Source organism: Chiroxiphia lanceolata, chromosome 2, assembly GCF_009829145.1.
Source record: "Chiroxiphia lanceolata isolate bChiLan1 chromosome 2, bChiLan1.pri, whole genome shotgun sequence".
In the NCBI taxonomy this organism is placed as follows: Eukaryota; Metazoa; Chordata; class Aves; order Passeriformes; family Pipridae; genus Chiroxiphia; species Chiroxiphia lanceolata.
Window position 1 is genome coordinate 74,994,076 of NC_045638.1, and position 27,719 is coordinate 75,021,794.

General features: G+C 39.3%; 1 protein-coding gene across 1 annotated transcript in view; it reads left to right on the forward strand.

Moving 5' to 3' along the window:
- Positions 1-27,719, forward strand: part of CRYL1 (crystallin lambda 1) — a 47,941-nt gene that overhangs the window by 3,542 nt on the left and 16,680 nt on the right. The window contains exons 3-5 of the mRNA XM_032679231.1: positions 7,457-7,583; positions 20,625-20,786; positions 25,097-25,291. Coding sequence (XP_032535122.1) covers positions 7,457-7,583; positions 20,625-20,786; positions 25,097-25,291 — 484 coding nt within the window. The remainder of the gene's footprint in view (positions 1-7,456; positions 7,584-20,624; positions 20,787-25,096; positions 25,292-27,719) is intronic.

The following is a 27,719-nucleotide window of genomic DNA, read 5'->3' on the forward strand; positions in this document are numbered from 1 at the left end:
GGTTGGTCGTATGCACCCTCTTCTTGCTGGTCCTGGAAATACAGCTTTTATATGCATGTGAGAGAGGGAGAGAGTGCATTTATCGAGTTGTTCTGTGCACAGCCTTATGTTGCTTTATCGGCATTTAATGCTAAAGTTCAGATTACTTCACGATCAGCATCAACCTAAATGCATCAACTCTCCCTTCTGATGCATTGTAGTGACGTGTCAGCTGATATGGGGTGTAAGGTGCACCTAGAAAAGGGTTGTGGTGTGTTGCATCCTCATTTCTTTCTCTAACAAGGCTTAAAGCTAACAGAAATGACTTCAGGAGCCCCTTGTAGGTCAGTTCAGTTGTTGGAATTCAAAAGCAAAGCAGTATGTGATATCTAGTGAGATTTGCTAAAAAAGGCTTGATAACAAAAGAAGAGGAAAATCTATCTCTTACTGTTTTTTTTTCTTTCCAGGTACATGTTAGTCAGACCAAACATCTCTGTTGCATCCCTAGATGACAGACACTTTTGGTTTTTTTCACAACTGCTGTCATAGTAATAGCCATGATAAGATTCTGGATTATTGTGGAGGTGGCAGTTTTACTAAAGTATGTTACTAAAGTATGTTACTAAAGTATGTTACTAAAGTATGTTACTAAAGTATGTTACTAAAGTATGTTACTAAAGTATGTTACTAAAGTATGTTACTAAAGTATGTTACTAAAGTATGTTACTAAAGTATGTTACTAAAGTATGTTACTAAAGTATGTTACTAAACTGTTTTACTAAACTATGTTTACTAAACTTTATGTTACTAAAGACAGCATTTGCCCCTAATTTTTTCTTTTTCTAATAACAAAATCATGGAATGAGGATTTTAGCCTTCCAAGGTTTTCAACTTGAAAAAGTAAAGCATAAAATGTCATGCATAATAGAATAGAGTACAATTTGAGTGGGTCTGTACTGTCCTGTGCCTGCATGTGCTGTAGTATAAGAGTTGACAGAATCAAAAATGGGTAAGATTGTAAGGGAGCACTGGAGGTCATATAGCCCAACCTCCCTGCTCAAGCAGGGTTCCCTAGAGCATGTTGCATGCAGACAGCTTTTGAATATTTCCAGGGAAGGAGATGCTGCAACCTGTCTGGACAACCTGTTCCAGTGCTTAGTCACCCTGACAGCGAAGAAATGCTCCCTCATGTTCAAGTGGAACTTCTTGTATTCCAGTTTCTGCTCACTGCCTCTCATCATGTTGCTTGGCACCACTGAGAAGAGCCTGGCTCCATCCTCATGACACCCTCCTTTCAGATGCTTATAGACATTGTTTAGGTCCCCTCTGTCGTTTCTTCTTGAGGCTGAACAGGCCCAACTCCTTCAGCATTTCCCTGTAAGAGACATGCTCCAGTCCCTTAATCACCTTTGTCACCCTCTGCTGGACCTGCTCCAGGAGCTGTGTGCCCCTCTGGTACTGAGGAGCCTGGGCACTCTGCTGGCTCATGTTGTCCACCAGGACCCCCAGGTCCTTTTCCACAGAGATGCCTTCCATCAGGTCAGCCCCCAGGCTGTCACTGGTGCATGGGGGTATTCCTCCCCAGATGCAGGATCCTGCATTTGCCTTTGTTGAACTTCCACTCTGCCCATTTCTCTAGCCTACTGAGGTTCTTCTGAAGGGCAGCACAGCACTCTGGGGTATTGGCCACTACTCCCAGCTTTGTGTCATCAGTGAACTCTGTGGAGGCATCTGCCCCTTCATCTGAGTCATTGATAAGTTCAAGGCAAGTTCAACTGAGTTCAAGGCAGGTTTTGCCTTTTACGTAAGGTGTTCTTAACTCAATTTATAATTAACTTACATATCTTGGCTGTTGTAACATTCTAGTTAAAAACCCGGGTCTCAGAACAACATAGTTTTTGTGTTAAGAATGCAAGCTATGCAGTTTCTTCAACCACTATTTTAATGATTGCATCTATCAGAATATGGTCGAACTTCTTTGCACTGATTTCGTAGCACACAACCTGCAGCAAATCACACTGGGTGCTACCTCCATGAGAGCTGGAGCTTCAGTAGGTAATGAGGGCTCACAGGAGAACAGCAACTCCCATTGGAGCTGTCTGACAAAGCCAGCTGGTGACTGTTTCTCTGGACTTGCTGTGATTTGCTTTCCTTTTTCCCTCCAAATAGCTAATACTTTTGGGGAAGCTTTTAGGCTTAGAGGCTTTTGCGGTTTATTTTGTTTTAGTATTACAATGTATTTAGCAGGAAGATTTCCGAGCATGAACTTGTCAGTTCTGGTGCCAAGATGCCAAAAAGGTCGGATGCCCTAACTCATTAGATGATAACAAGTGGATTTACTTAGGTCACTAGGTTTGGAGACAGCATTAGGGTTGATATTCAGAGAGCAAGAAGTGACTTGTAATGAGTTGCAAACTCTGATCAGGCTCTCCAGTATTCACAACACTGTGTTTACTGTGGAAAAACACGGCGACCTTAATTGCTTTTCCTGTTACCAAGTCTTTGCTCTCGTTGCAGCATCCAGTTTGTGAAGTGCCAGTGTAGACATCCTGGGAGTGCTGTGGCTGGAAAACAGCTTGTGTGTGTGATAGCTTGAGGACATCTCAGAACTTTGATTGGTTTTATGTATCAGCACACTCTTGTGGTGCATCCCAGCTCCATAGTAGTCCTTTGCTTTGTGCCTCTTCAAAACTGTGTCAAAGGCAGATGTGCATCTGTCCCTCTTTAGTATACTGCTGTTGCTATAGGTGAAGTGCATTTGACAGCTCTGGATCTCTCTTGTCTGGACATAAACATACATACAGAGAGGGTAATCAGGCATTGGAATGGGCTGCCCAGGGAAGTGGTGGATTCTCCGTCCCTGGAGGTTTTTAAGATGAGGCTGGACGTGGCACTTAGTGCCATGGTCTAGCAACTGTGGTGGTAGTGGATCAAGGGTTGGACTTGATGATCTCAGAGGTCCTTTCCAACCTGTCTGATTCTATGATTCTATGATTCTATACTTTAGTGATTCAGCTTGTACTGCTGTTTCAAGACGACTTCATGTGTGATGACTTTTCCATGGTGATGTGTTGTGTGTTTGCCTTTGGGAAAAGCAGGAAGAGGAAAGTGGTTGCTAATGCTTTCAGATAACCAATTGCAACAGAGTGAAGTCTTGTGCTGTGTGCTAAGGACACGGCTGCAATGACCTCAGTCTCTGGTCATCCTGGGGACGATCCCTTGAATAAAAAGCCATCCACTAGAGGTCAGTGGTGTACCGTTGTATGTACAAACTAGTCTGGTTTCTGCCTTAATGTATAAGTATCAGGGAACACTCTCTTCCTTTTCCCACACTTTTGTGGCAATCTAATAGCCTAGAGGAATACAAAGATGGTTTAGCATTTAGAAGACTTAAAATTCATTTGTGAAACAAAACAACCAAAATGTCAATAAGTATATTGTCAAAAGGTGCCAAAGAACAGCATTTCCTGGGAAGGAAAGCCAAAATTAAAGTAAAGCACATATTCCCGGTAACTATACTAATTTAAATAAATAGCTAACATGAAGATTGGTGATATTAAGAGGGAGATTTTTGTTGAGGAATAAGCAAAAATCCAGCCTTAAGTTGCAAAAGATAAAGATGGTGGTTTTGCTGATCAATTAAGAAATGTTGTCAGTGCACAGTGTAGTATGTAATGGCTTATGACAGAGAAGGAGAAATGACAGGATGGTTATCACTGGCAGAGAAAGAAAGATATGGAACAGGAGACAGGTGTTACAAACTTCTGTGAGAGCCTGAGGAAGAAAAATAAAAGCTTGGTCTCTTAGTCTATGCCTCTAGCTTTTTGAATCGAGGGTTACCAATCATGTACTGTTACTGTGGAGAACCAGGGAGGATGAGACAAATGTTGTGTTGCATAGATGGTGAATAATAACTTGACTCCCTTCTTCAAAGAAGGAAATAATTCTGTTGTGGTCTCTTCAACCTTAAGTTTATTTGGTTGGGTTTTCTTGGGTTTTGGTGTGGGGTTTTTTTTAAGCAATATATATATCCTGTGAACAAGAGTATGCTGGATTTGGGCAAGAGCAACTGGAAAATGGACTTCTGACAAATGAATAGTTAAGACTTGAGTTATTGGCTCCTTATTTTGCCTCACAAGGTGTGAGGTAGCCTTGTGAGGAGTTTGGATACTCTAGCTTAGGTGCACCATTTCTTTACAGATGAAGCACTGGCACCTTTAGTGTGCTAGAAACCTTAAGTGTTGGGTGAAGTTTCTGCCTACCAAGCTGTGGTGTATATACCTTGTGACCTTGGGAAATGGAGCTGAATATTCCTGCTTCCTATTCCTTGCCATGCAAATTGCTTAAGAGGTAGAAGTCTGTGCTTTTCAACCATTCTTTTGCTGTGTCAGTAAGAAACTAAATGGGGAATTCCTCCAGGCACTTGATGGATTTCCTGCTGATTTCTGTGACTTTGCCTAGGGAGGGGTGTGTGCTTGAGCACATTTTATTAATATTCTTTTTCTACCTTGAAGTACTCTTAAACAAAATTTATGAAAAGGAATTTCTGACTACTTTAGCTTTGGGTAGGAAAGGTCTAGGTTTTTGAGTCTATACCCATATTTGAGAAAAGAGGCAGAAAGATATTTATGGAACTCTTCATCACTTTTAGACTGCATAAATTGGTGAGAATAATTTTAGTACCAAGTCTAAGGGACTTCAGGGAAGCAAACAGGACAGACCTGAGCAGTGTCTAAAAAGCATATGACTCTTGGCTTGGTTTTCCAGTTAAGAATTAATTTATCCTTTTCAAAGCTCTTGTCCAATCTAAACGAAATGCAATGTCTAATGGTTTACTGAGGTGTGCTCTGCCTAAAAGAGTAAAAATTCATTGTCCATGGTCATCCACGACAAAAATAAAGAGGAAGTATTAGAACTTGCAGTACGGAAATGATTAGTTGGAGTTAATTGCTGAAGAGATTCATTGAAGAGGAGAAAGTTACTGCTGGTACAAGTTAGCACTGTGTGTGTGCATGCGTGTGGATATTTGGTGGTGGTGGTTTTGTTCTTTCCAATCTGGAATATAGGTGTATATTCTGGTTTGTAAGGTGCACTTCAACAGAACATTAAACAGAGCCTCTGTTGACATCTTACCTGCTCCCAAGTTATTTGAAATGCTTTGATTTTAATGTACAAAGTCCATAGTGATCTGAAGGTATGTGATTTTTGGTGGGGCTGCTCCCAGGATAACATATTGCTGCAAAGCTGTTTTGTTTGCTGGGAAACAAATGTTCTCTTTTCTGATACTTGGTGTGGGAGAAAGGATATCAGAATAACTTGCAGAGCTGCGGGTGTTTATAACCTCTTAATAAAGCCATGATAAAACTAGTAGAGCCTATATTTGCTCCATTTTCTTGGATACAGCACAACAACATGGATGCTGAAGTAAAATTCTGATTCTTTGGAATTTATTGGTAGATACAGTGAGCCAGTTCAAGCTGAAGATCTGAGGGCTCAGTGAATCTTGGCTGAGGTGTGACTTGCTTCTATATAGTTAAGTAGGAACTGGATTGCCTTTAAATAAATCCCAGCAAACTTTCGTCCTTGACTTCAGAATACTATGGTCTAAATTCTCATTCTGAACTATATTCTCTTGGGGTGGAAAATAGGTACTTCCAACGTAAGACAAGATGGATTGCCTACGTGGATATCTAAAAAAGATCAGATAAATGCACCTGAAACAGTTGTTCCTTCTCTAAAGGAGACCTGAAGATGATTGTCTCAGGTGTGCATTTTGTCAGAGTAGGTGAGATGAATCACACTCGTTTTGTTTAGGACAGTCTGGAGGAGGAAGCTTAATATTTTCATTTGATCTATGTCAACAATACTTGTTGAGAGGAAAGATTTCTAAATAAAAGGATGGTTTGACAAAGTGTGAGTGCATTATTACACATTGCTCAGCAGGTGGTCTGAAAGGTGTAGAGAGAAAAAGAGGCAGTGTGATCTAAGTCCTCTCCCTTCTCAATTCACTTAAATGCTGCTTGAAAAGTGTAGACAACACCTCCCAGAGCTTCATAAAGCAACTGAGATCTGAGATCCAGTTAGGATCACTGTCTGTTTAGGATTGCTGGTGGCTGCAGTGGTGTCATTGGCAGGGGGTGAGGAAGGTCTGCCCCAGGGCGTAAGTGAAGGAGCTGTACTTGAGAAGTAGCCTGGGGCTGATGTTTTCCTGACCCTGGGACTGGGTGCCTGTCCTGCTTCATAAGAACAGTGACTGTCTCTGGCTGCTGTAGATTGTGACAAACATGTATCTCCTCTGAGGTCTCTAGGTACAAAAGTAAATTCAGTGTTACTGTCTGGACACTTGGAGGGAACCGGGCAGATGTATTAAGGTCTGAGGTGTGACTGGGAGTGGAAATTGTCTGGGCCGAAATAACTAAGTTCTGGCCATTTAATGTGTTCTGTCCTGTAAAGCTCCTAATCAAGACTGTCATGTGTGCTTCAGTGCCATAGTCACTTAAGAAACACACGATGGATCACTGGTTATTTCTATATTCAGTTATGATTTGTGTAGTACAAAAATACACTTTTTCTATACAGTTTTTTTAATCATTACAGCTTTTCTACCCTCTAACTGAGTGGCAAGGGCAGTTTATTTATCGTGTAAAAAGGCATCCAGAAAGAAGCCAATGCTTCAAAACTAGGTTGGTAGGGAGAATAAAGGGGTTTTTTTCCCTGCCGCTATTCATTAGTTCAATTTTCTCCTGTATTTAGGATGAGCAGTTTTTGCTGAATAATAACCAAAGGCTCCGAGAAATTCTGACTTGAGGTAACTGAACAGATTTAAGCATGATAATGGCTACAGCAAAGACCTTTAGGTTGATTGCAATCAGACAGTTTAATCCCACTTAATTTCTGTGGAAATTTTTCCTCTAAGTGACTTATAATGGTTTTGGAAAATGGCTTGCTTGCTCTGGATGTTGGAGGGCTTCAGACTGTAGAGACTTTTACTGAGAAGGTAAAAGCAGTGTGTGTAAAAGTGAAGGTAAAAACCCTAGTAGTGGTGTGTACTCAAACATTCATTTCAAGCTTCGGCCACTCAATTTAAGAAGTACTTGAATTTTTTTACATTTGCTCTGTTAGTTACATATTAAAAAAACCCCTTGTAGTGATACAGCTTTTTAGGAAGGACTCCTGGCTGCATGGAATGTATTTATTTATTTCTATACAGTTAAAGAGCTGTTCCTACAAAGAGGCAATCCTGCATCTAGGAGTAGATCTTAGAGCTGCCTCTACTTGAAGAGAAGGAAAAGAAAACCTTATAAAAGGAGGAGCAAAGAGAAGCCACTGAAATTAACCTTTATATTTTTGAGTATGAATATATGCAGTGGCATTACAAATAGCATAGTACTACTGGTTTGTTAAGAAGCTTTTTAAAAAATTAATGTCGGCTTAACAATTATAAAGTATTGAAATGTGTCTATGTTGTTTCTGTCAGCAAACAAATGAAAGAGATGGAGAAGTCTGGATGCCTGAAAGGATCTTCTAATGCGGAACAGCAGTTTGCTCTCATTAGCGTTTGTACAGACCTGAAGGCAGCAGTAGAGGGTGCTACTTTCATTCAGGTAAGCAAAGATTTGCCAACTTCTAGCAAGCAGTTCAGAAAGATGATCAAAAGCTGTGCTATGTTCTTTCTAACCTTGTATCCTGACATGGGAGATCATGCCTCTTTGCAGGATTTCCTACTCAAGACTCTTTGCAAGTTTCTTCTGAGTTATGTTGAGAGAGGCTGGCAACTAAGCTGAGAGGGAATTGCTGCCCTCCATGTGTAAAGGACACTGTACCTGTTAGAAAGATGAATGTAAGGTGCAGTTGGGCAGGAGATTCTTGGGAGAGAAATTATCTCTTAGGGAACACCACACATTCTAGAGCTGAAACTAAAACATGTTTCTTCCTGTCCTGGTACCTAGTGAAGGCAGGGAATATGACTATGTCTGTACTGCCTTCTATTCTGACTGTGAAGGGAGTGCTGTAGCTAAACACAGGTATCTCAGAGTGTTAGAGTATTAAAAACAGGGTAGATATATAAGTTTGGAATGTGTGCTGCTAAGTAAAATTGGAATGAGAAACAAGCTGAAGTACTAGACCTGATAGTTTGTGGCTGCTTACCTGTTAATGTGCTCACTGGATTGGGCATAGTTTTGGTGATAAGTGAATCTGAGACCATTTCTGAGATAAAGTATGAATGAGTTTTCATTAGGATTGGCATCTTCTACCCTGTGTGGTCCCCCAGTGTAGTTCCAGTGTTGTACCATTAGCTGTTCCTACGTGTATATGTGCTGCACCCAAGAGTTTACAAATTACACTCTTTCAGTAAATCACATCGTCTGTTTAGCTCCAACACAACCCTAATATCAAATCAAACTGAAAGGGGATAGACTTCCAGACCTTCTCTTCCTCACAATTTAATGAGGTGGAGGGGAGAGAATGGGAGACAGGGCAGAGCTTCACATGGAAGTCAAGGTGTGAATGTACTCCAGATTTTTACAGTAGTATACTGTTTTGTGTTCACTTCCTTTTCTCTATATCATGAAACTATATACTGTTACCCCAGTATCTTGCTCTTTCATCACTAACGAGCTCAGAACTTGTCAGTTCGTACTGTTATATTCACGTATGTATTGCCTATTTCTACTGAGTTTAATCTGCAAATTTATTGTTTCAGTTCTGTTAAGTCCTTCTGCAAATGTTTGTGGTTGTAATAATGATGGCCAACCTAAATTTTATGAGCTAACTTTCAAGTCATTTATGAATGGATGTAACAAAGGGCACAGATATCTGTGAAACAGCACTGCCCAGCATATTCCAGTGAGTAAGAACTGACTGTTCTTCCTATCTTCTGCTTACTCTCTCTGTACAAGATCTTTTGTCTCACGTGTGACCAGTTAACTTCATTGAAAGCTTTTAGTATTTTTTGTTGTAATACTTCTGGGTGTTCACACAAACGGCATCAGCTACATGATACCTGGGGTTGTTGCTTCCTTCAGAAAATTCTACTAGGTCTGTGAGTTGGGACTTCCCTCCATATTGTTGCTCTTTTCTTCTCTAATATTTCTTCTCTTTGATTCTGCTTCTAATTTATGTTATATTCATTTGGTGCTACCTTTTTCTCTTAACTTGCTTGATAAAGACATAAGGCTTACAGGCCTACTGGTGAGATCTTTCCTGAAGTTCCCTTGGAAGTTGCATCATGATTGCCACTCTTCTCTTTGGTACCAAAATACTGTACATTCAGTTTTGTTTCAAGTGAGTGGTTGTATATCATTGTTACTGTGTTGGGGATTTCAACAATATCAAAACATGCCTCAGTACCTTAGTTCTGGTTCCACCCTCCTCTGTTCTATACCTTCAAATTCTTTCAGTTTCAGAGAGACCCTGGGAGTCTGCCAGAGTTAAGGCTTCAGTTTTCTACAAGGATTAGAAGGCAAAACAGAACAGTTGCAAAGAAATCACTGTTCTGTATTTTCCAGATGATCCTTCTGTGCTGTCATCTTTTGGTCCTATGTATTCCTCTCTGTGCATTTTGAAGAAAGAAGAGAAAACACTTTTTTAAGTTATTTTATCTGTAAATTGTAAGGGGGTGCCTTATTTTCACAAATTAGCAATCCTATGTGGCCATGTCCATTTGAGTACCACATCAACTTTGGGAAGGCTGCCTTTCTGGTTTCCAGTACTCTTGTAGTTCTTCTCATTTTCTTTTGCTCTTTCAAGCATTTCTTACTACCTAGTTTATCTGTATGGCGTCTTTACTTTCTCTGTATGCTACCTGTAAGGATCTGATACTTCTTAATGCTAATTTTGCATCTCTTTAGCATCCTCACTTCTTTTTACCATCTTCTTTTGAAGCTGAACACAGCTGTGGTGGAATTCTTGGATCTTATTGCTCCAACAGAAATGTTTAGTCCAATGCCATTGGTCCTGTTAGAGAGTGTCTTTGGCAGTCGTATTTTTGAACATGCCACTTCAGATTAAATCAAGAGCAGCATCCTTTCCCACCACCATCAGTTGATCTATGAAATGGGCATCAAACAAATGTTGCAAAATCAAAGTAATTTTGAGTTGGAGAGAACCAGTGGAAGTCATCTGGCCCAACCCGCTCACATCATCTTGCTCAGGATTTGTGCAGTTGAGTTTTGGATAAACACTTCTGGTCTCTTTGGGTAACTTGCTACAATGTTAATTACCCTTATTGTGCAACTTCTTTCCCAATATTGAATTGGAATTTTTCTTCTTGTAACTTCAGTCTCTTGCCTCTTGTCCTACCACACGGACCTCAGAGAGTCTGTGTGTTCCCTTCAGGTAGTTGAAGACAGCAGTGCTGTGTTGATAGTCTCTGAACAGCAACATTGTACCTCGAGCTGTTTGGTACTATTTTATGTTCCCTTAGCCCTCTTGATGTCTCTTAACATGTAGTTGTTATGTATATAAATAAAAATAAACTAAATTGCTGCAGTATGCCTATGGATAACAAATCGTACATGTGCAACATAGTTGGCGCTATTTATGTCAGCTCATCAAACCCCATAGCATTAAATTTTAGTTTGATTCAAAGTGTTAACTAATACACAGTGGAAGTGGGCAGGCAACTTATTTGAACTAGTCTTTAATATTCTCTTGAAAGGAGGGTGGTGGAATAGAATGAAAGAATCTTAATCCTAGGCTCACGGCCTTATTTCAGCAACAAGCAGACTACTTTCTGGCTGAACCGTATTAAACTCCAGAAACATTGCCTAGCGCAGCTTTTAACCTGGAAGGACAAAATGTATTAATAGTAACTTATGAATGCAAGTGTTCTGACTTTGGTTACTTAAAAAATAAAATATTGTTTGCATTATGTTAGTTGAATACAGAAGACTAAATTTTCTTGCTTAATGGTATAACTTACTGATTAACTTGTTAGAAGACTTCCATGAGAACTGCATTTCTTTACCCTGGATTTCAGATGGTTAAATCTTAACTTCTTTTCAGATTTTGGCCTTTGTAGAGTAAGTCTACTTCAAGCTTTAAAAATTTTCTTGGATGTTTGCACTCCATGAATAAAGTCTTCAGACAGTTGCCTTCTTTGTAATTTTCGTGGGACATAACACAGATGGGATGATGAAGTAAAAAGTGGAACTTCTTAAATTCTATTAGTGAAGATATAAAAGTGAAAAAGGTGTAAGAAATTATTAGAAGGACTGAGTAAGAAGAAAATTTGTAACTGTAATGTCATGAACCTTTAAAAACAAAGTATGCCTCGATGCATATTTTTATATATTTCCTCTCCTGACATTTTCATGAAGTAACTTGTCTTGTGTGCTTTGCATCAACTTCAGAAGGAAGTTAGTCCATATTTTGCTCTCACCCTGAGTATTCACACAGTTTCAGAACTTTTCTGTGCTACTTAAAGTGCATGATGTGCAGTATTTTGGTGACTGTACACTGCAAGCTCTTGTATCACTAGAAGCTTTAATTCTGAAATAAGTTTTCCATCAGCTGAAAACTCCATGAGACAAATTAATGGATATGTTTGTACTATAATGTCCCTGGCACGGGACTATCATGGGTGAGGTAAATGTTTCTTAATATCATTCTCTTAGCTTTCCTGCATAAATATGTGATGACTTTTGCCTTTTGTTCTTGTGTGACTCCTGGGTACTGAACATCTTACTATGTCTTTCTATGTTAAAACCACCTTTAAGTGCATGTGTGTCTATTTTCTAAATAATATAAACTGAATAGAAGTCAGTGTATGATCTCTTACTGCAGCGCTAGTAAAACAAAACCGGTTAAATGGAACAGTTTACTAACTGAATAATAAAGTTTACTGGCTCTCAGAGAAAGATAAGGTGACTAACTATTGGTGAGATCTTACTCTTGACATCTGAGCTGCTGTGTATTCTGGTGAGTTGTGAGGGTTGGTCGGGCTAGTTGAAGATGGACATAGGAGGTGGCTGGGATGTGTGCTGTAAACCCATCAGTTGTGCTGTGGCATGGGACCGAGCTGACTGGGCAAGGGGATTAAATTAAGCTTTTAACTTACACCTTGTGTTCTTGAGGTATTTATCCTTTTTGCTTTTAAAAGAACTCTACCTAAAAGCCTTTGAACAGTATCTTTATCTCCTGCCCCCCCCCCCTTTAAAAGGAGAGGGGTGTGCGTGTGTGGGATGGTGTGTGGGGAGGGTTGTATCCCATTACACCTGCACGCTCTCTTGAGCTGGTGATAACAATACTAATATAGATCTTCAGCCTGGTATCTTTAGGTATTGCAGGCTCGTTCATCTCTCCCAGTTAGACAGACATATTTAGAAAAACAGTGTTAACAGCTTTCAAAAAGCCTGGTGGTGCCTCAGAATGCAAAACCACCACTGACTTTGGAGCTTTGACAGTAGGTGTCTCATGTCTCTGGTCAAAAAAATTAGTTTTTCACTGTCTGGTACCAATTTCTACCCCTAGCTTTTGTTTTGCTTTCTTGATGGCTTTTCAAGAACTCCTTTACTTCTGGGAATAAGGAATGAGCTCCAGACAGTGGGTGAAGATGTCTTCAGCTGCCCTGAGCTCGTAGGCTAGAAGACCATCCCAGTATGGAAGCTGTGTTAGTGTTTCTACCTCTGTAGAAACAAAACTGCTGGAAGGCAGAGTGTGCAAGCATTGCAGTAACATGGCCTCTTCTGGACTGAGCCTTGGACAGACAAACATGGGTCTGTTTACTTTCAGCTGGGTAAATATAACCTTAGGCCTGACTTTACCCTACTTATCTTAAACCCTGGCCTGAGGCACCAGAAGTTGTGTTTTGGCTTCTGAGGGAACTGGTTTTAAGCATGTGACCTGACTTGCTGTCTCTGTAGATGTTTTGAGAAAACTTTTCCCCACTTTAGGGTTTGAAACGATCTGATCTCAAGAACTTGCTGTAAAACATTTTATCAAGTCAGTGTTTGAGTTGAGCTGAAGGATGTTTAGCTAAAGAGCTTGCCAGTGTCACGGCAGTGGTGCTGATGCTGAATGGACTTATGTCCTTCCAAACTTTCTAACATTCATTCCCCATCTATTCTCTGCACGTAGCAGCTGGTGTTGTCTGCCACTGCAGTCTTGAATATGGGTTTGGTCACCATTTCAGGAGGTTGTCATTGCCAAAACTGTCATCCTGCCTAACAATTAATCTTACTCTTCAGGTTCTCTTCTAGTGCTCCCTGGTCTCTTTTCTGGGGCTGTATTGTGTTTCCATTGCCTTTCTTAGATCACTTTCCCTGTTTTTCAGGGTGGATGGGGTGAGGGTAGAAGAAAACAGAGAAGATCTAGTTCTTTGACATGTGGGGAGGAGATGTCAGTCAACAAAGAGCAGTAAGATCTCAAAGAGGTTGAGGGAGCAGAAAGGATCTTCATCTATCTGTCTGTCTTTTAAAAGTTTTGTAGGACATGAGAACATCATGGAAAATGGTGGATCTCTTCATGCCATGATACTAATACGAGGTGAAGCAAAATGTTTGTTGTTTTAAACAAACAAACAAACAAAAACAGGCAAAAAGCCACCCACTTCCCCCCAAACCCTCCCAAATCTGTGAGTTTGATTTTAGAAAATGTAGTTCTGAAAACTAGTACTTCCTCAAATCCTGTTTTGTGTTTTCTGGTAAAGGTTGAACAGACACTTGTAATTCAGTAATTTATTCTGAACAGTATAAAATGGCAGTAACTTGATATTTTTATTGCTCATATTCTTTAACAGAGTATGTTTCTGAACTGCAGGAAAGTACAAAATGTTTCTATCCAAATGCTGGATTTCACCTCACCTAAATGTTGTTTACTTGTGCAGTATCATGTGGTAGACAGTCTTTCATGTCACTCAAGAGGTAGTGATTTAAGAAGCATCAGATTTCACACTGGTATGAGCTCATATATTCAAGACAAATAAGAAGTTATCACTTCAGATCTAAAGTGATTTATAGCCCTAATTTTTTTTTTAATTAGATTAGCCTGAAATTGCTGGTGCTTTAACTAATGCCTTTACAACTGCTCCATAATAAGCTTACTCATCTACTGTTCTTTTAGTTGCTGGGTTTGAATTCTGTTAAAACTTTCCTGAATATGAACTTAACTCTGTTCTAAAAGCCAGGCACTTGTAGATTTGCTGTAAGACATTTTTATAATTACATTTTGAATGGAAATTTAAAGAAGTTTAAATGCTATAATTAAGAGTTAAACTTGAACGGGGTCTGTGTGTCCCCACCAGGCCCCAGCGCTCTGTTCCTCAGCAGAACAGTGTATGAGAAAACCCTTTATCAGAAGATTCACCTTTACCTTTGCTGCCATACTGGCTACTGAGTTACGCAAAATCAGGCCGGAAGGGACTGTAGAAGTTACTTAGGCCAACCCTGGGCCAAAGTCAGGCAGGATCAGTCATACCTAGACAACTGTGTGTCAAAAATGTGTTAACCTGTTCTTAAAATCCTCTTGTGGTGTGATAGCTTCTCCTCCCATGTTAAGCATTTTACTTCAGTGCATACATAACCCATAGAAGATCTGTAACTGAAGCCCCAGGATGTGAAGCCCGCATACCTTTATTTTATTGATATTTTTTATAATTGTGTCCCATGGTGATAATGTGGTCCTGTCATTCTTAATAAACGGCCAGTCTGCTTTTCAGTTAAAGGTGCTGCTCTCCTTATCATACTTTCTTACCTTTGGTTTACAGGACAGAAGAGATTAGTAAGATAGTTCAGTTTCAGAGTAAAAGTCTTGGTTGCCAAGGCTGTGTGGCTTGTTTTGGGCTAACCAGAGTTGGTTTACATCTAAGGAGTCTTTTGTTGCCTAAGATACTTTTGGTAATGATCTGGTATTTGGACATGTGCTTGAAACCATCTTGGAGGAAGTTGTGTACCCACTTAAGTGGAATGAGTATCTCTAAAGGGGGAAAGGGGCAGACAGCCTGATGAGCTTCTGTTCTCTTGTGTGCATTCCACTGGATTTGGTTTCTGCATCACCTCCAAGGGTTTCAGAGTTTTTGTGGTGGTTCATTTTGGTTTGTTTTTTTTTTCTCCTTCTTCCTCATTTTAACTGATCAAAATGCTGACACTGCAGTGAAAGGTGTGTGGTAGCCTGGGGACTTCCTTCAATAACAACTGTGTGTATGTGTCTCATCCCAAACCCATGCAGTGGTGAACAAGAGTGTGTGTGTGTCTCCTAGCCAGCTGCTGTCCCTGCTTTTAACTTGAGATGAGGGTAACAACAATTTATAAAAGGAGACTAAAGGAAATATGTTTTCCCATCACCATCTTTGCAGTTTGAAATAACGAATTTTTATTTGTCACCTTGTCTTAATTAATGTTTTGGTATACTGTTAGATCCACATACTATCCATCTTTAAAGTGCTTCAGTTTAAAACTATTTTCGAGGGGAGCATGACAGAAAATTCCAAAATACTTGAAGTCAAATATTTGCATTTGAAATGTGTAATGATTTACCAAACCTATTCAATGTATGAAAAAATTAGATATTTGAGCTAAGTTGTAATGTTTAACAATAATATCAGAAGAAAAATTGAGATTCTGATTTAATAATTTATTCTGATATTAAAAATATGGTTTTATATGTCTGCTTGTTTCAGTAGCTGAACTCCAAAACTCTGCAGTCAAAATGTTACATTTTTTGATTGCAGGTAGTGTAGTTCCCCAGGTTTGTGTATGTGACTTGTTTGCTGAGTAGAGTTCACTTCAGTGTCTGACATGGAAAACAAAAGAAAAAAGCTCCAGTTTCCTTAATAGAAGGTGCATGGAATGGAAATACACACCTAAACTCTGCAGGAGAAGACATGTCAGTACAAAAACCTAAATAGAAATAATAATAATAATAATTAGGACTTAAATAGTAGTGAGCACTTTAAACAGTATTCGGCTTAAAATATAATTTGACTTTGATGTGAATTGAATAAAGTGGTGGTAATGACAGAAACACAGCAGTCTGTATGCAAGAGGGAGCAAATAAATGCAATCTTGTAACCTCAACTTTGCCAGTGATATTGGGGGAAACAGAACTGGTTGTAAAATTGCAGGGTTTAGTTTGCAGAGAGCTTATTGTAGCATACGTACTTCTTCCAACTAGGCTTTTACAAGAATGTTATTATTATTATTGTTATTGTTATTATTCAGATGTGTTAAAATTCTATGGAATAGTTGTATTTGACTGTAAAGTTGCTATCTATAGATAGTAATAGTGATTTGAAACCTGTATTTCATTTATTTAAATTTACAGGTCTCCTCTTCAGGTATTTTTAATATCTATCTTAAATTCAGGTTATCTCTATAAACAGGTCTCAGGGTTTTGTAGGTTTATGTTAATCAGGCTTTATTTTAGAAATACAAATTCTGAAGTGATTCGTTCAGTTGAAAATAAAACAATTATACCTGTCTTTTCTGAAGTTCTTTTCTAGTGGATTATAACTATAGAAGATAATGGAAGTATTTGTAGAAATGTATTTGGCACCAAAACTTTCAGAAAAGCTGCTTTTCTGAGATGCAGAACTCTTTGTCTCTTAATCCTGTGAAGATCTTTATATTCCTACAAAAAGCTGGATATTATGTGGTTCCTGTTGCAGGAGTGCTGACAGTCTGTGTCGAGCTTGTGAGATAGTTCGGTGCTTTGAAAACTGCTGCTACATCCTCATTCTATGAGAAGAGAGAATTGCTGTCACTTGACTCTGGGAACTGATCTACAGAAGTGCCTCGAAATTGTCAGCTAAATCACAGCACTGAAAAGCTGAGGCTGCTTAAAATGCTGTAAGTTATATGTGTATAAGTAGACGAACAGAGCAGGGCTTCTGGCACATTTGGAGATCCTCACTTAGCTGCAGAAGGTGAAGAGCATCCTATTGCAATCAGACTGATTATGACTTTTAAGCAGTTTACCTACTACTTGAAACCCTATTGAATTTGTTGGGAAGAGGGAAGTCGCAGAACTCTTGAAAATAATTTTCTACCTCAGTTATGGTTAGAGGAAGGCTACAGAATGCTCTTGCATGGCAGTGAAGTGCAGCTTTTGGGGCTTAGGTGGTGCAAGGTGAAGGTAGGAGGGGAGCAGCTGCCTAGGGTGTTTGTTCCATGCTGAGATCTAGCATGGACAGAGCTCTGCCCTGATTAGATTGAGGGAGTCGCTTGAGCACTTATGGGTCAGGATTAACAGGACCACCACCAAGATATTGTGGTAGATCAGGAAGAAAAGGCCTTCTTCAGACAACTGGAAGAAGTCTCACATTCACAGACCCATGGTTTCATGGTGGGGCATCAACCCCATCAATATCTGTTGGTGCGACAGCACAGGAGAGCACAAAGAATTCGGGAGGATTCTGGAATGCATTCATGTGACTTCCCAACACAGATGATTGAGGAACAGAAGAGAGGATATGTTGTGCTGGATCTCATACTTACAAACAATGAAGAGCTGGTTGGAGATGTGAAGGTCAGGGGGAAGTCTTGCCTATAGTGACCATGAGATGGTGAAGTTGAGGATCCTGAGAGGAGAAGCAAGACAAAAACTGGGATCACAGCTCTTGACTTCAGGGGAGACAACTTTGGCCTATTCAGGCCAAGATCTGCTTGGAAGAATCCCATGGTATGGGATACAGTCCTGAAATGGAGTCTAGGAGACCTCAAGACAGATCAATCTTCACTTGTGGGAATTTATATTATCATAAATCTTCTTATTAAGATTGCCAGGGAAGAAATGCTTTCTTGATTATATTTTGAATTTGCAGCAGCCAGAATCTAGTAAGGAGGTAGGAACTCGTCCTTGTGCAACTGTGGCTCAGACTTCTTTATTCAGCAATTCCTTATGCAGGTGACTACCATCAGACTCCATACTCACTATTGAGAGGGCCCCAAGTGCTCCCTGTGACAAGATCTCCAGATGATCTAACAGAAAGTGACTTGCTTGTTGCTGAGTGGTTGCTAATGTTTGACCTTCTGCATGCTAGTTTAAATATTTGACTTTCATCTTATATTGCCATGTTTGTGTAGACAATACCACTTATTTTAGGACCATACCTCTGTATTGCAGTGCTTTGCTTGAGGCCATGCTTTCCTTCTTTTACCTCCCAGTATTAATTAATTGCTTGGCAGCGATTCTTGTTGCTAGTGTAAGGAAAAGATATTTTGCAAGATAGTGTTTTGGGTAGTGTTTTCCCAGAAAGTACAGGTGAGTTACTACCTTGGCACATTTGAGAATGGATGGGAAGAACCTGAGTAGATGCCAGCATTTAAATATAGATAAATGAAGTTGTGCACTTAGATGAGTGTGGGTGCATGTGGAGCACAGATGGTGGATAGCATGGTGAGAAAGGCTTATACAAAAACACAGAGACACTGGATTTAAAGAGATAAAATTCCCTAGCTTTCCATGTACAAGCATTCTAGGGGTTGTGTCATATGAGTGCAACTTTTTAGTTAGGGGCAACTAGACCTCAATCACCTTTGTCAGGGTATTATTGTTTAGCTAGGGGAGTGCGTCTAATATGTGTTGATCTTTGTGTAGCTCTTGAAGAGTTCATATACTGGTCAAGTAGCTGCTATGTGTTCTCTGAATTCTCTGTATTTGAATAGTGTAATGCCTGTTACCTTTAACCTTTAGGCCTTTAATTCAGTACAACTCTTCCAGGAAGTGGGTTTTAAAAATTAGCAACTGTCATGTTTTGATTAGGCTGTTAAGAGATGTCTAATAAAGTTTAAATTGGAAGTCAGATTAGTAGCAGCCTTGTTTAAGTGATCAGGCCTTAGAATAAAGATTCACTGCAAACAAGAAGTATGATCTTCCCTAAGAAAAGGGCACAGAAATATACAGTGTCACTTGAAATGTGTAGAGGTGCATGTAACCTTTTTGCACTGATTGTTTGAGAGAGACTGTGGCAGCTTTAAAACTGTATCTTACCTGCTCTCTGTTTGATCTTTTCTTTCTCAGGGTAAACAGAGTAGCTTCAGACCTCTCCAGGCTCCATAACTGACATCAAGTGAGGTTCCTATTTAATGGATTGTTTAGAGTTTAATTTTCCCCCTGTTCTTTAGGGAATTGGTGTCTCTGAGAAAATAATTGCATGCTTGAGAACAGAAACTTTATTTCAGTGGTCCAACAACCTGAAAACAATTGTGACACTATACAAGAAACTTCAAGCAAATGGCCCATTCAGAAACCTTACGTAACCATGGCAGGTTTGAGTTTCCAGCAGATTTGAGTTTGCCTTTTTGATTATCATCTGATGTGAGAGCAGGCTTAGAGTTTCAAGTTCACAAACCTATTCAGAGCAGCTCTTTTATTAGCTTGAACAGTATCTGCAGAGTTCTTGTCATCTTTGGCTTCGCTAAAAGAAACTATTTAAACCTAACCAACAAGCAGGGATTCTGGAACTATGAGCAGAGTATCATTTTGTTTTGATAAGGCCATCTAATACTTTGGGCTCTATCTGAAGTTCTTAAATGACCCTGTTTATCTCTTCTGCATCATGGAACCTTTAGTACTGTTCCATGAACCATATTTTTTAAGACTTCAAATTACTTTTAACCCATTCACTCAGTTAAAAACTCTGGCTCTGGGCATTCCTGCCACTGAGGCTGTGAAGCTGAAGATATTAAGTGTAAATTTTGGATTATGTCAAATGTGTGGCCTTTTTCCCTACCGCCCATGTGCATTTCAGCATAACAGGAAAGACAGAATGAAGTACTGACAGGTGGGAGAAGGTTAGAGCTGGAAAAGAGCAGGTATTTTCTGTGTTTTAAGGGGAAACCTGAGGTTTTGCAACTTTGGGATCCATTTTGGATTTTTTTTAAACCCTTTCAAAAACCCCAGAAAACAAGCTGGCTTTTTCTTCTGTTTTCCTCTTGCAGAAGTATTTTCTGTTGATTGTGGGATCCACTGTAGTTACTCTCCCATGTCCTTGCTGCTCTCAGATTAGTGGACTTATGCATTCGCTCCTTCAGGCAGCTCCTGGAAATAATTTTGGAAATCTAGTTACTGTAGATTGTGGTTCTTGACTCATACATGTGAAATTTCATACCATACTGTAGAGCTAAACATGCTTGGTAGCTTTGGGAGATGTTTTGATAGCATGCATTCTACTTCAGAAATCTTTCTCACATTAAAACACTTAAGTATCTCCATTCATGTCGACTCTGAGAATTGTTTCAGTGCAGGTTGCAGAGTTGTACCTTGGCATCTCCTGCCATAGTTCTGTAGATTGTAAGTTTGTCTTCTTTTGAGATACACCTCTTAATTTCTGTCTTGTCTGAGAGAGAACACTGACTACTGTCATGTGAGATTCTCTTTAAAAATAAGGAGGAGGCCTGGTCTTATTCTTCTGTATTGTGTTATCTCTGTATGTGAGTAAATGTCTACACTTCAGATAAAGTAGAATCATTTGTTTTGTGTTATATCTCCTGTGGTGTGTGGTGGTCCATCTGCTGTAGAGAAACTCGTGGGCTTTCCCTTTCTTTATCAGTGGGAAGGTAGTTTTGTGTTATGGCTTACTGGTATACCTAGATGGTTTGTGCTGAGTTCCTAGGTGTCAAGGTGGGATCAGTAGCATCTGGATTATATGAACACATACTATTGAACTAGATGATTTCTAATATTCATATTTACTTTCATTCCAGGAATGCACTCCAGAGAACCTGGAACTGAAAAAGAAGATTTTTGGTCAGTTGGATCTTATTGTGGGCGACAATGTTATCTTGAGCAGCTCGACCTCTTGTCTCTTACCCAGCAAATTGTTTGCTGGTCTTAAACATGTTAAGCAGTGTATTGTATCACATCCTGTAAGTATGATGGCATGTTTTTTGTTTTTGTATAAGCTGCATCCCAAACTCCTTTCTGCAGACTGAAAGATACAGAAGAGTATTTGGAGTGTTTGTGTGCAGGGACCCAACTTTTCAAAAAAGGTGTAGTTTGTTCATTCTGTGAGCAGCAGCATCTACTAAATTGAGAGAATATATGCACGTTTCCTACTGTTGGCTCAATATGTCCTGTGTAAGCTCTTGTGCTCATACTGTTGTGTGTTTCTCAGACTACTGGCTTTCAAAATGTTGGAATTCTGTGTTTTGAATACAAATCTCTAACATTGCCTACTTTCTTCTTGTGCCGTGGTTAGTCTTTTGTGGTATCCTTTTTCAGCTGCTTTTGAGTAACAGTAAGAATCTAAACACTGAGCTGCATGTGCTTGTCAGGGGATGATGAAAGATGGAAATGTTTGACTCTGGTTTCTTCAGATTTCTGGTGCAGAAGCAGTATACTTGAAAGAGGAATGAAGGAATGATGAAATGGAACAAATTGGACTTGGAGCTGAATTTGCATGCTTCACAACCAACTGGGACAGGGCAGTGATGCAGAAATGGCATGACTAGAGGTTGCGGCAGAACCTCAAAATTGTGAAGGGTACTTGTGAGCCTCTGTAGAGGTCTATGTAAAACTTGCAGACAGCAGTTTATCACATCTCTTCTCAGCATGGAAGAGCATTTTATCTTGATCACTGGGATTCTTACTGCTTTTGTTTTCTACTACTCAATAAGCTAGTGAATTTGTTAGCCCAATGTTAATCTGGTGTTTGACCGATCAATTAAGAGGCCTGTGGTTGTGAAGGTGTACAGTATCTGGAGAAAGGTACTACTCTAGTTTCTGCAATTTGTTAACTGCATGATGTCTCTCCAGGGCATCCCTGAGTGTATAAAATAAATGTCAGTTCCCTGGGCATGCTCAAGAACACAAAAATACAGCACTACTTTACTGTAGTGTCTGTACAGCTACCTGTAGCCTAATGCTGTAGTGTCAAAGCATTTGATCAGTCCCTTTCAGACACCCCTCCACCACCATCCTTATACGTTGGGGTGACTGGATGGCAAAGGGAACAAAAGGATTGGTTTGTTTCTATATAAATAGGTTTTGATCTCATTTAGTTAAAAAACAAAGTGAAACTTCAAAGCATGTATCTGTGCCTAGATTTAGCCTTTCTCCAGTTTGAAATTCAGTAGTTCCTTATGTCATATTTCCAGGGCTATAACTTTCTGTAGTGCAAGAGAAGAAATAGCGTTTCTTCTAGACTTCTGTATTAAGTAACTATACTATTTTATTTTTTTTTAACCAGTTCCTGGCCGCCTGACTGTTTGTCAGTCTTTGATTTTATTGTACTCTGTCTCACTGTTTTCCCAAGCTGGTCTGTACCAGTTGACTTTGTTTAGTCTGAACTGCAGTCTTTATAGGAGCTGCTCCTGAAACCAGGTTTTATCAGATCTGGAAAAGTAGCTAGTCTCTGCGTAAGCATTTCCTAGGTTGCTGTTATAAGGATATATGTATTTTTTCAAAGCAAACGCTCTGGAGTGCCTTAAAATGTCTTAATTTTTCTCAAATGGCTTTGCAGTGCAACGGAGACTATTTTCTTAGTGATCTCAGCTGTACTGAGTGTCCTGGAGAACCTGTAAGCCAGTGTACTCTTCTAGGGGCCTTTCTGCATCTGTTATATCAGGAAATATGCTTGCTTTGTAGTAGTCGATGGTTTTTGGTGGGGTTTTTTTGTTTGTTTTTGGGTGTTTTTGCCATTACTAAAATCTCAAACACAACACTAGGACTTGGTGGGTGCAGGAAGGAAGCAGCTCTGGAAGACACTGAAAACAAGTGTAGAATTTGAAAATTAATTAAAAACTAAAGTTGTAGAGCCTCTGACACAGGTGAGGATGTTGAGGTGAAATAAAATGAAGTGCCCTAAGCGCAGAAGCATCTCATCCCTTTGCTTAACATGGTTCAGTAATTTAAAAAAAAAGAAATTAAATCCCATAGCACAGCTGTGTGATAGAAATGCACACAATTCTTACAATACAATACAAAACAGGTACAGCTGTTCTCTGAGAGCAGTTTCGGGCAGTGTATCAGTAGCGGTCTGCTGCAGAGTTGTTGTCTCATGTACTATATATGCCTGCTAGGTCACATGATGGAAATATGGAGCTAGAGGAGACTATGCCATTGAGTCAAGTCCCCTGTTGTACAGGAAACTCTTTAATCAAATCATCCTGAAAATGTATTAAACTCTGTTAGTTTTTCTTTTAACTCCACTAGTCCTGTCAGAAGTTGTTTATGTCTTCTAATTTTTGTTCCAGTCTAATTAACAGTCCATTAAAATTAATTTTTATGTATGTTGGTAGCTTTTGTGTAGCTTAATTCTTTTTGGTGTTTTCTTTGTCATATCCTTTCTTAGCTTTCATTTTCGTAGACTAAGGTAACCTTCTGCTTCCTGAAATGCTTCTTATTTTTAGAAATCTTCCCCTGTTCCTTATTTCGTGTATGTTCTACCACTTTTAGTTTTTACCAACATCTATTATCTCACTCCTGAAAAATTGTCTTCCTGAGTCTCCTCAATGTACTCATGAACACACCCATATACTCCCCATGCCAAATTCATGAAATGGAATATTTCAATAAGATCATTGTCAACACTAGTCTTGGAAGAAATTTTTAATAGCTCCAGTCTCCCTCAATAATTAACTTGTCCTCTTTCTGATTGGAACTTGTGATATACTTGTGGGTTAGAAAAGCCTTCAGAGAATGTCCTGGTGCTTGTAGTGTTTTGGGTCTTGCTCAGTTGCCTGACACCACACCTGTGATGGTATCCATCGCGCTGTTCTTGGCGTCAGTGGTGGCACTGCCAAAGAGACTGATGTGAGAGAGGCTATGTGAGACACAAGGCACTTTAAAGGGAATGAAGTGTATTACATCAGTAGTTAGAGCAGATGTAACGTACATCAGATTATGCATTGGTCAGACCCTACAGTAAAGGTAACCATGTAAATACTGAGAAGAATCACAGAACCACAGAATATTCTGAGTTGGAAGGGACCCACAAGGATCATTCAAGTCCAGCTCCTAGCCCTGCAGAGGACCATCCTCAAGAGTCACACCACGTGCCTGAGAGCACTGTCGAAATGCTTCTTGAAGTCTGTCAGACTTGGTGCTGTGACCACTTCCCTGGGGAGCCTGTTCCAGTGCCCAACCACCCTCTGGGTGAAGAACCTTTTTCTAATATCCAACCTAAACCTCCCCGACACAACTTCAGGCCATTCCCTTGGGTCCTGTCACTGGTCACCAGAAAGAGCATGCAGAGAGGAAAGACTGTTTGCATGTTGCTGGGACTAAACCCCGTGCTTGCATTTACATGAGCATGGTAAAGAGTGGTTGACAATAAGGGAGCATGATGAAAGAATCAGTGCTTAATTACCATCCTTTAAATGTTAATGTTATTCCTAGTAGTCATTTATGATATGCTAGCTCCTTCTATTGCCTGGAAACTAGATGGAAAACTGAGTTTAACACCTTAGGAGTAGGGCTGAAGAACTGCTACTTTGGAAAGAACATGCAAGGCAGTGTTTCTCTCTGTAACACTGTGGCCTAAAGAGCTTTTAGCTGTTTTCAGAATCTTCTTAACGATTTTTTGGTTTTTACTTCAAAAATACATTACACAAAGCTCTTGATTTGATGAGAAATTACATTTGGGAAGAGTCAGGGAGAGGTAATTTTTTTTTTTTTTTTAAATACAGTGTTTGAAGGTAACCTGTTCAGCAACATTTTCAAAGTATGTTTTATGTGGCATCTGTTACTGTGTTTAGCATATATTTACAGACTTGGGCCAGTAGCAGCTTATCTATTAAGTGTTGCATGTTACAGGTGGTGTTTAGCAATACTTTTTTTATAAAGCTTCTGAATATCTAAAAGGAAATGCCTTAATTTGGAAAGACAAGTGGTGACCATATGACTTAAAACAACAAGCAGCCTGAATATTGAGAAAGCATCAGTTTCTCAAGTCAATATAAAGTCTTACAGTACTGTTTGAGTGCTGTCATCTTTAGTGTAGCTCCATGAACTTTGCTGGGATTAAACAGAGTTCAAGTTAGTGCAAGATTAATTACTTTTTTTTAATTTGAATTAATGCACCAGCTTTTATTGGATTGGTGAAGTCTTTCAGGATCAGAATATCAGGCTTACTGTGTTCACTGGAAAATATTCAAGCTAGTAGCACCTCTAAAGATGCTTTATATTACCGTGTTCCGTTAATGGTTGACATTCTTCTTTTGTGTTTCTTCTTGAGGTAAATCCACCTTACTTTGTGCCGTTGGTTGAAATTGTTCCTCATCCAGAAACAGATCCTTCTACTACAGAGAGAACATATGCCCTAATGAAGAAGATTGGTCAATCTCCTGTCAAACTAAACAGAGAAATTGAGGGGTTTGTTCTGAATCGACTACAGTATGCAGTGATAAGTGAAGCCTGGAGACTTGTGGGTGTATGTATATATTTTTTTTGGTATCTACACACACACTTGGTCAGTTTTGTAGATGTGACAAGTGAGATGTATATTTAAACTTCCTATAAATCTGTGTCATCTTTGTTAAACTGTCCCTTGTGAACATGAAATATATATTTAACATGTAGATTAAAATCGGTAAGAAGTGATGTCAGTTACAAATAGCAAAGACTGGCAAAACCAAAGTGATATGTGATCATAACAACTATTCTCTATCCTGCTTTCTTTTCAGAATATTGTTATTTTCAGAACAATAAAAAGAAAAGTCTTAAAATCATAGAAATCAAAATACCGATTTTTCTTTTTTGTCGGCCGTCTCATAATTTCCTTTTATTTTTTTAATGTTGCTGGCCTGCTGGACATTGGTTATTAAAATAATATTTGAAATGGTTTTCCCTTTGGCCTTTCAGGAATTGCACTCATAGGTTCAACTGTTACTTGATACTTGTAGGTAGACAGATTTCTGCTCCTTCTGCCCATTCAGACTTCTAGCTGAGAATCATTTGTTTGTGTCCCTTCAGCTTTTCTCACAGTTACCTGTTCTGTGCTGAAAAGTCTGATCTTTCATCAGCAGGAGCTGAGTTATGAGTCTGTTGCTATTCTCTTGAGATGAGTTTCAACTGGGCTTGAATAGGGCTTACTTTTTTGTTGTAAAGAGTGTTTTGACTTTTCAAGCTGTTTAAAACAACAAATATAGGTAAAGATCTTTAAGGTAATATTATCATAAATAAAGCTACTCTTTTTCCAAAGAAGTATCTCAACGTAGTTGCTGAACTGATTTTGCTTACCTGCAGCTGGCTCTCACTAGCAACATAATACAGCAGTATAAAGGAGATGGTGCATAATAATAAGGAAAACAATATTGTTAGGAAGGAACTGATCTTCTGCAGATATTTATTTAAATTTTAAAAATTGCTTTCGTTATTAAACATTTAATACAAAGTCTCAAGTTTATGAAAAGAAAAACCCCTTCAGAAAGCTGTAATTGTGTTGAAAGACATAGGATAGAAAGGGTAGTAGCACAGGATCACAGAATACCTGGGGTTGGAAGGGACCTCTGGAGATCATCCAGTCCCACCCCCTTACTAAACAGGTTGCACAGGATCACATCTAGGTGGTTTTGAATATCTTCAGAGGAGAGTACTCCACAGCCTGTTGCAGTGCTCCATCACCTTCAAAGTAAAGAATTTTTTCCTTCCTATTCAGATGGAACTGTCTGAGTTTGTAGTTTGTGCCTGTTGCCCCTTGTCCTGTGTGCTGGGCACCACTGAAAAGAGTCTGGTCCTATCTAAATTAACCTATAAATTATTTTCAGAATCATAGAAATACTGATGAAAATAAATATTTTTTGAGAATAAAAATGTAAAACAACTACTACAAATTGTGGACAAGGAAGGTAAGTTCATGAGAAGAAAGGTAGCTGAACTGCAGCATTCCCTTCTTGAAAGGCAGAGATCTGACGTAGAATAAGTCATTCTAAGAAAAAGGTTTTTGGAGGAAGAAAGAGTAAATGAGTAATGACAGACCGTGAAAGAGAAATGGAACTTCTCTGAGGATCATAAAACTGAAATATGAAGTTGATGAAATACTAATTTAAGTGCTGTTTTACACACTGTCTAGCAAAATACTGCAGAAATGGAAGTTAGCACACCGTAGGTCTTTTAAAAAAATCACAGAGTCTTTGGGAAATTGGGGACCAGTAAGTCTGATAACGTGTAGGCACATTGATATAATACCCTTGGTTAGCACAGGTATTCAGGCAATAATGCCTCAAAAATCTAGTAGGATTCTTTCACATCTCTGAGGGCAAACTCAGTTGTGGAGGCTGCTGCCACAGTAACCTAAGATGCTAAATTTGAATGGGATCACTTAGGCACATTCATGTTAGACTGTGCAGAAGCAACCTCCAGTTGTCAAGAGTCTCAAAGACTGAACTGCTGCAAGCTGAGGCAGTACATATCATTGAAAGTATCAATCTGTGTTTGGTCTTCAGCTGTGGAAAGAGTGCAAGAACACTTCATGGGTTGCTATTGAAAGGAGGTATTGAATTGAGGTGAACCTTTAGTATGAACCTGTATGGATGCTTTTGTGTGGGTGGTGATGTGAGTAGTGATAAAATAGGGCTTGAAGCACTGACAGATAATTAAAGTTGCTTTTGTTGTGCCTCATCAAAGTTTTCAAGTTATTCTGTTCTTGTATAAACTTACCGCATTTCAGGCAAATTGCATTTAAACTGTAACAACTTTGGTGGCTGTATTTCCATTCCAGAAGCCTGAACAAATAGCAGCTGTCAAAGCTGTATAGTTTCAGCTCTGTGACTTTCAGGCTGCACGGTACCTTTGATGGGAGGAGAATCACTGCAGATAGGTTAGAGCTGCAGGCCTGGGGCAGTTTGTGTTTCTACTGT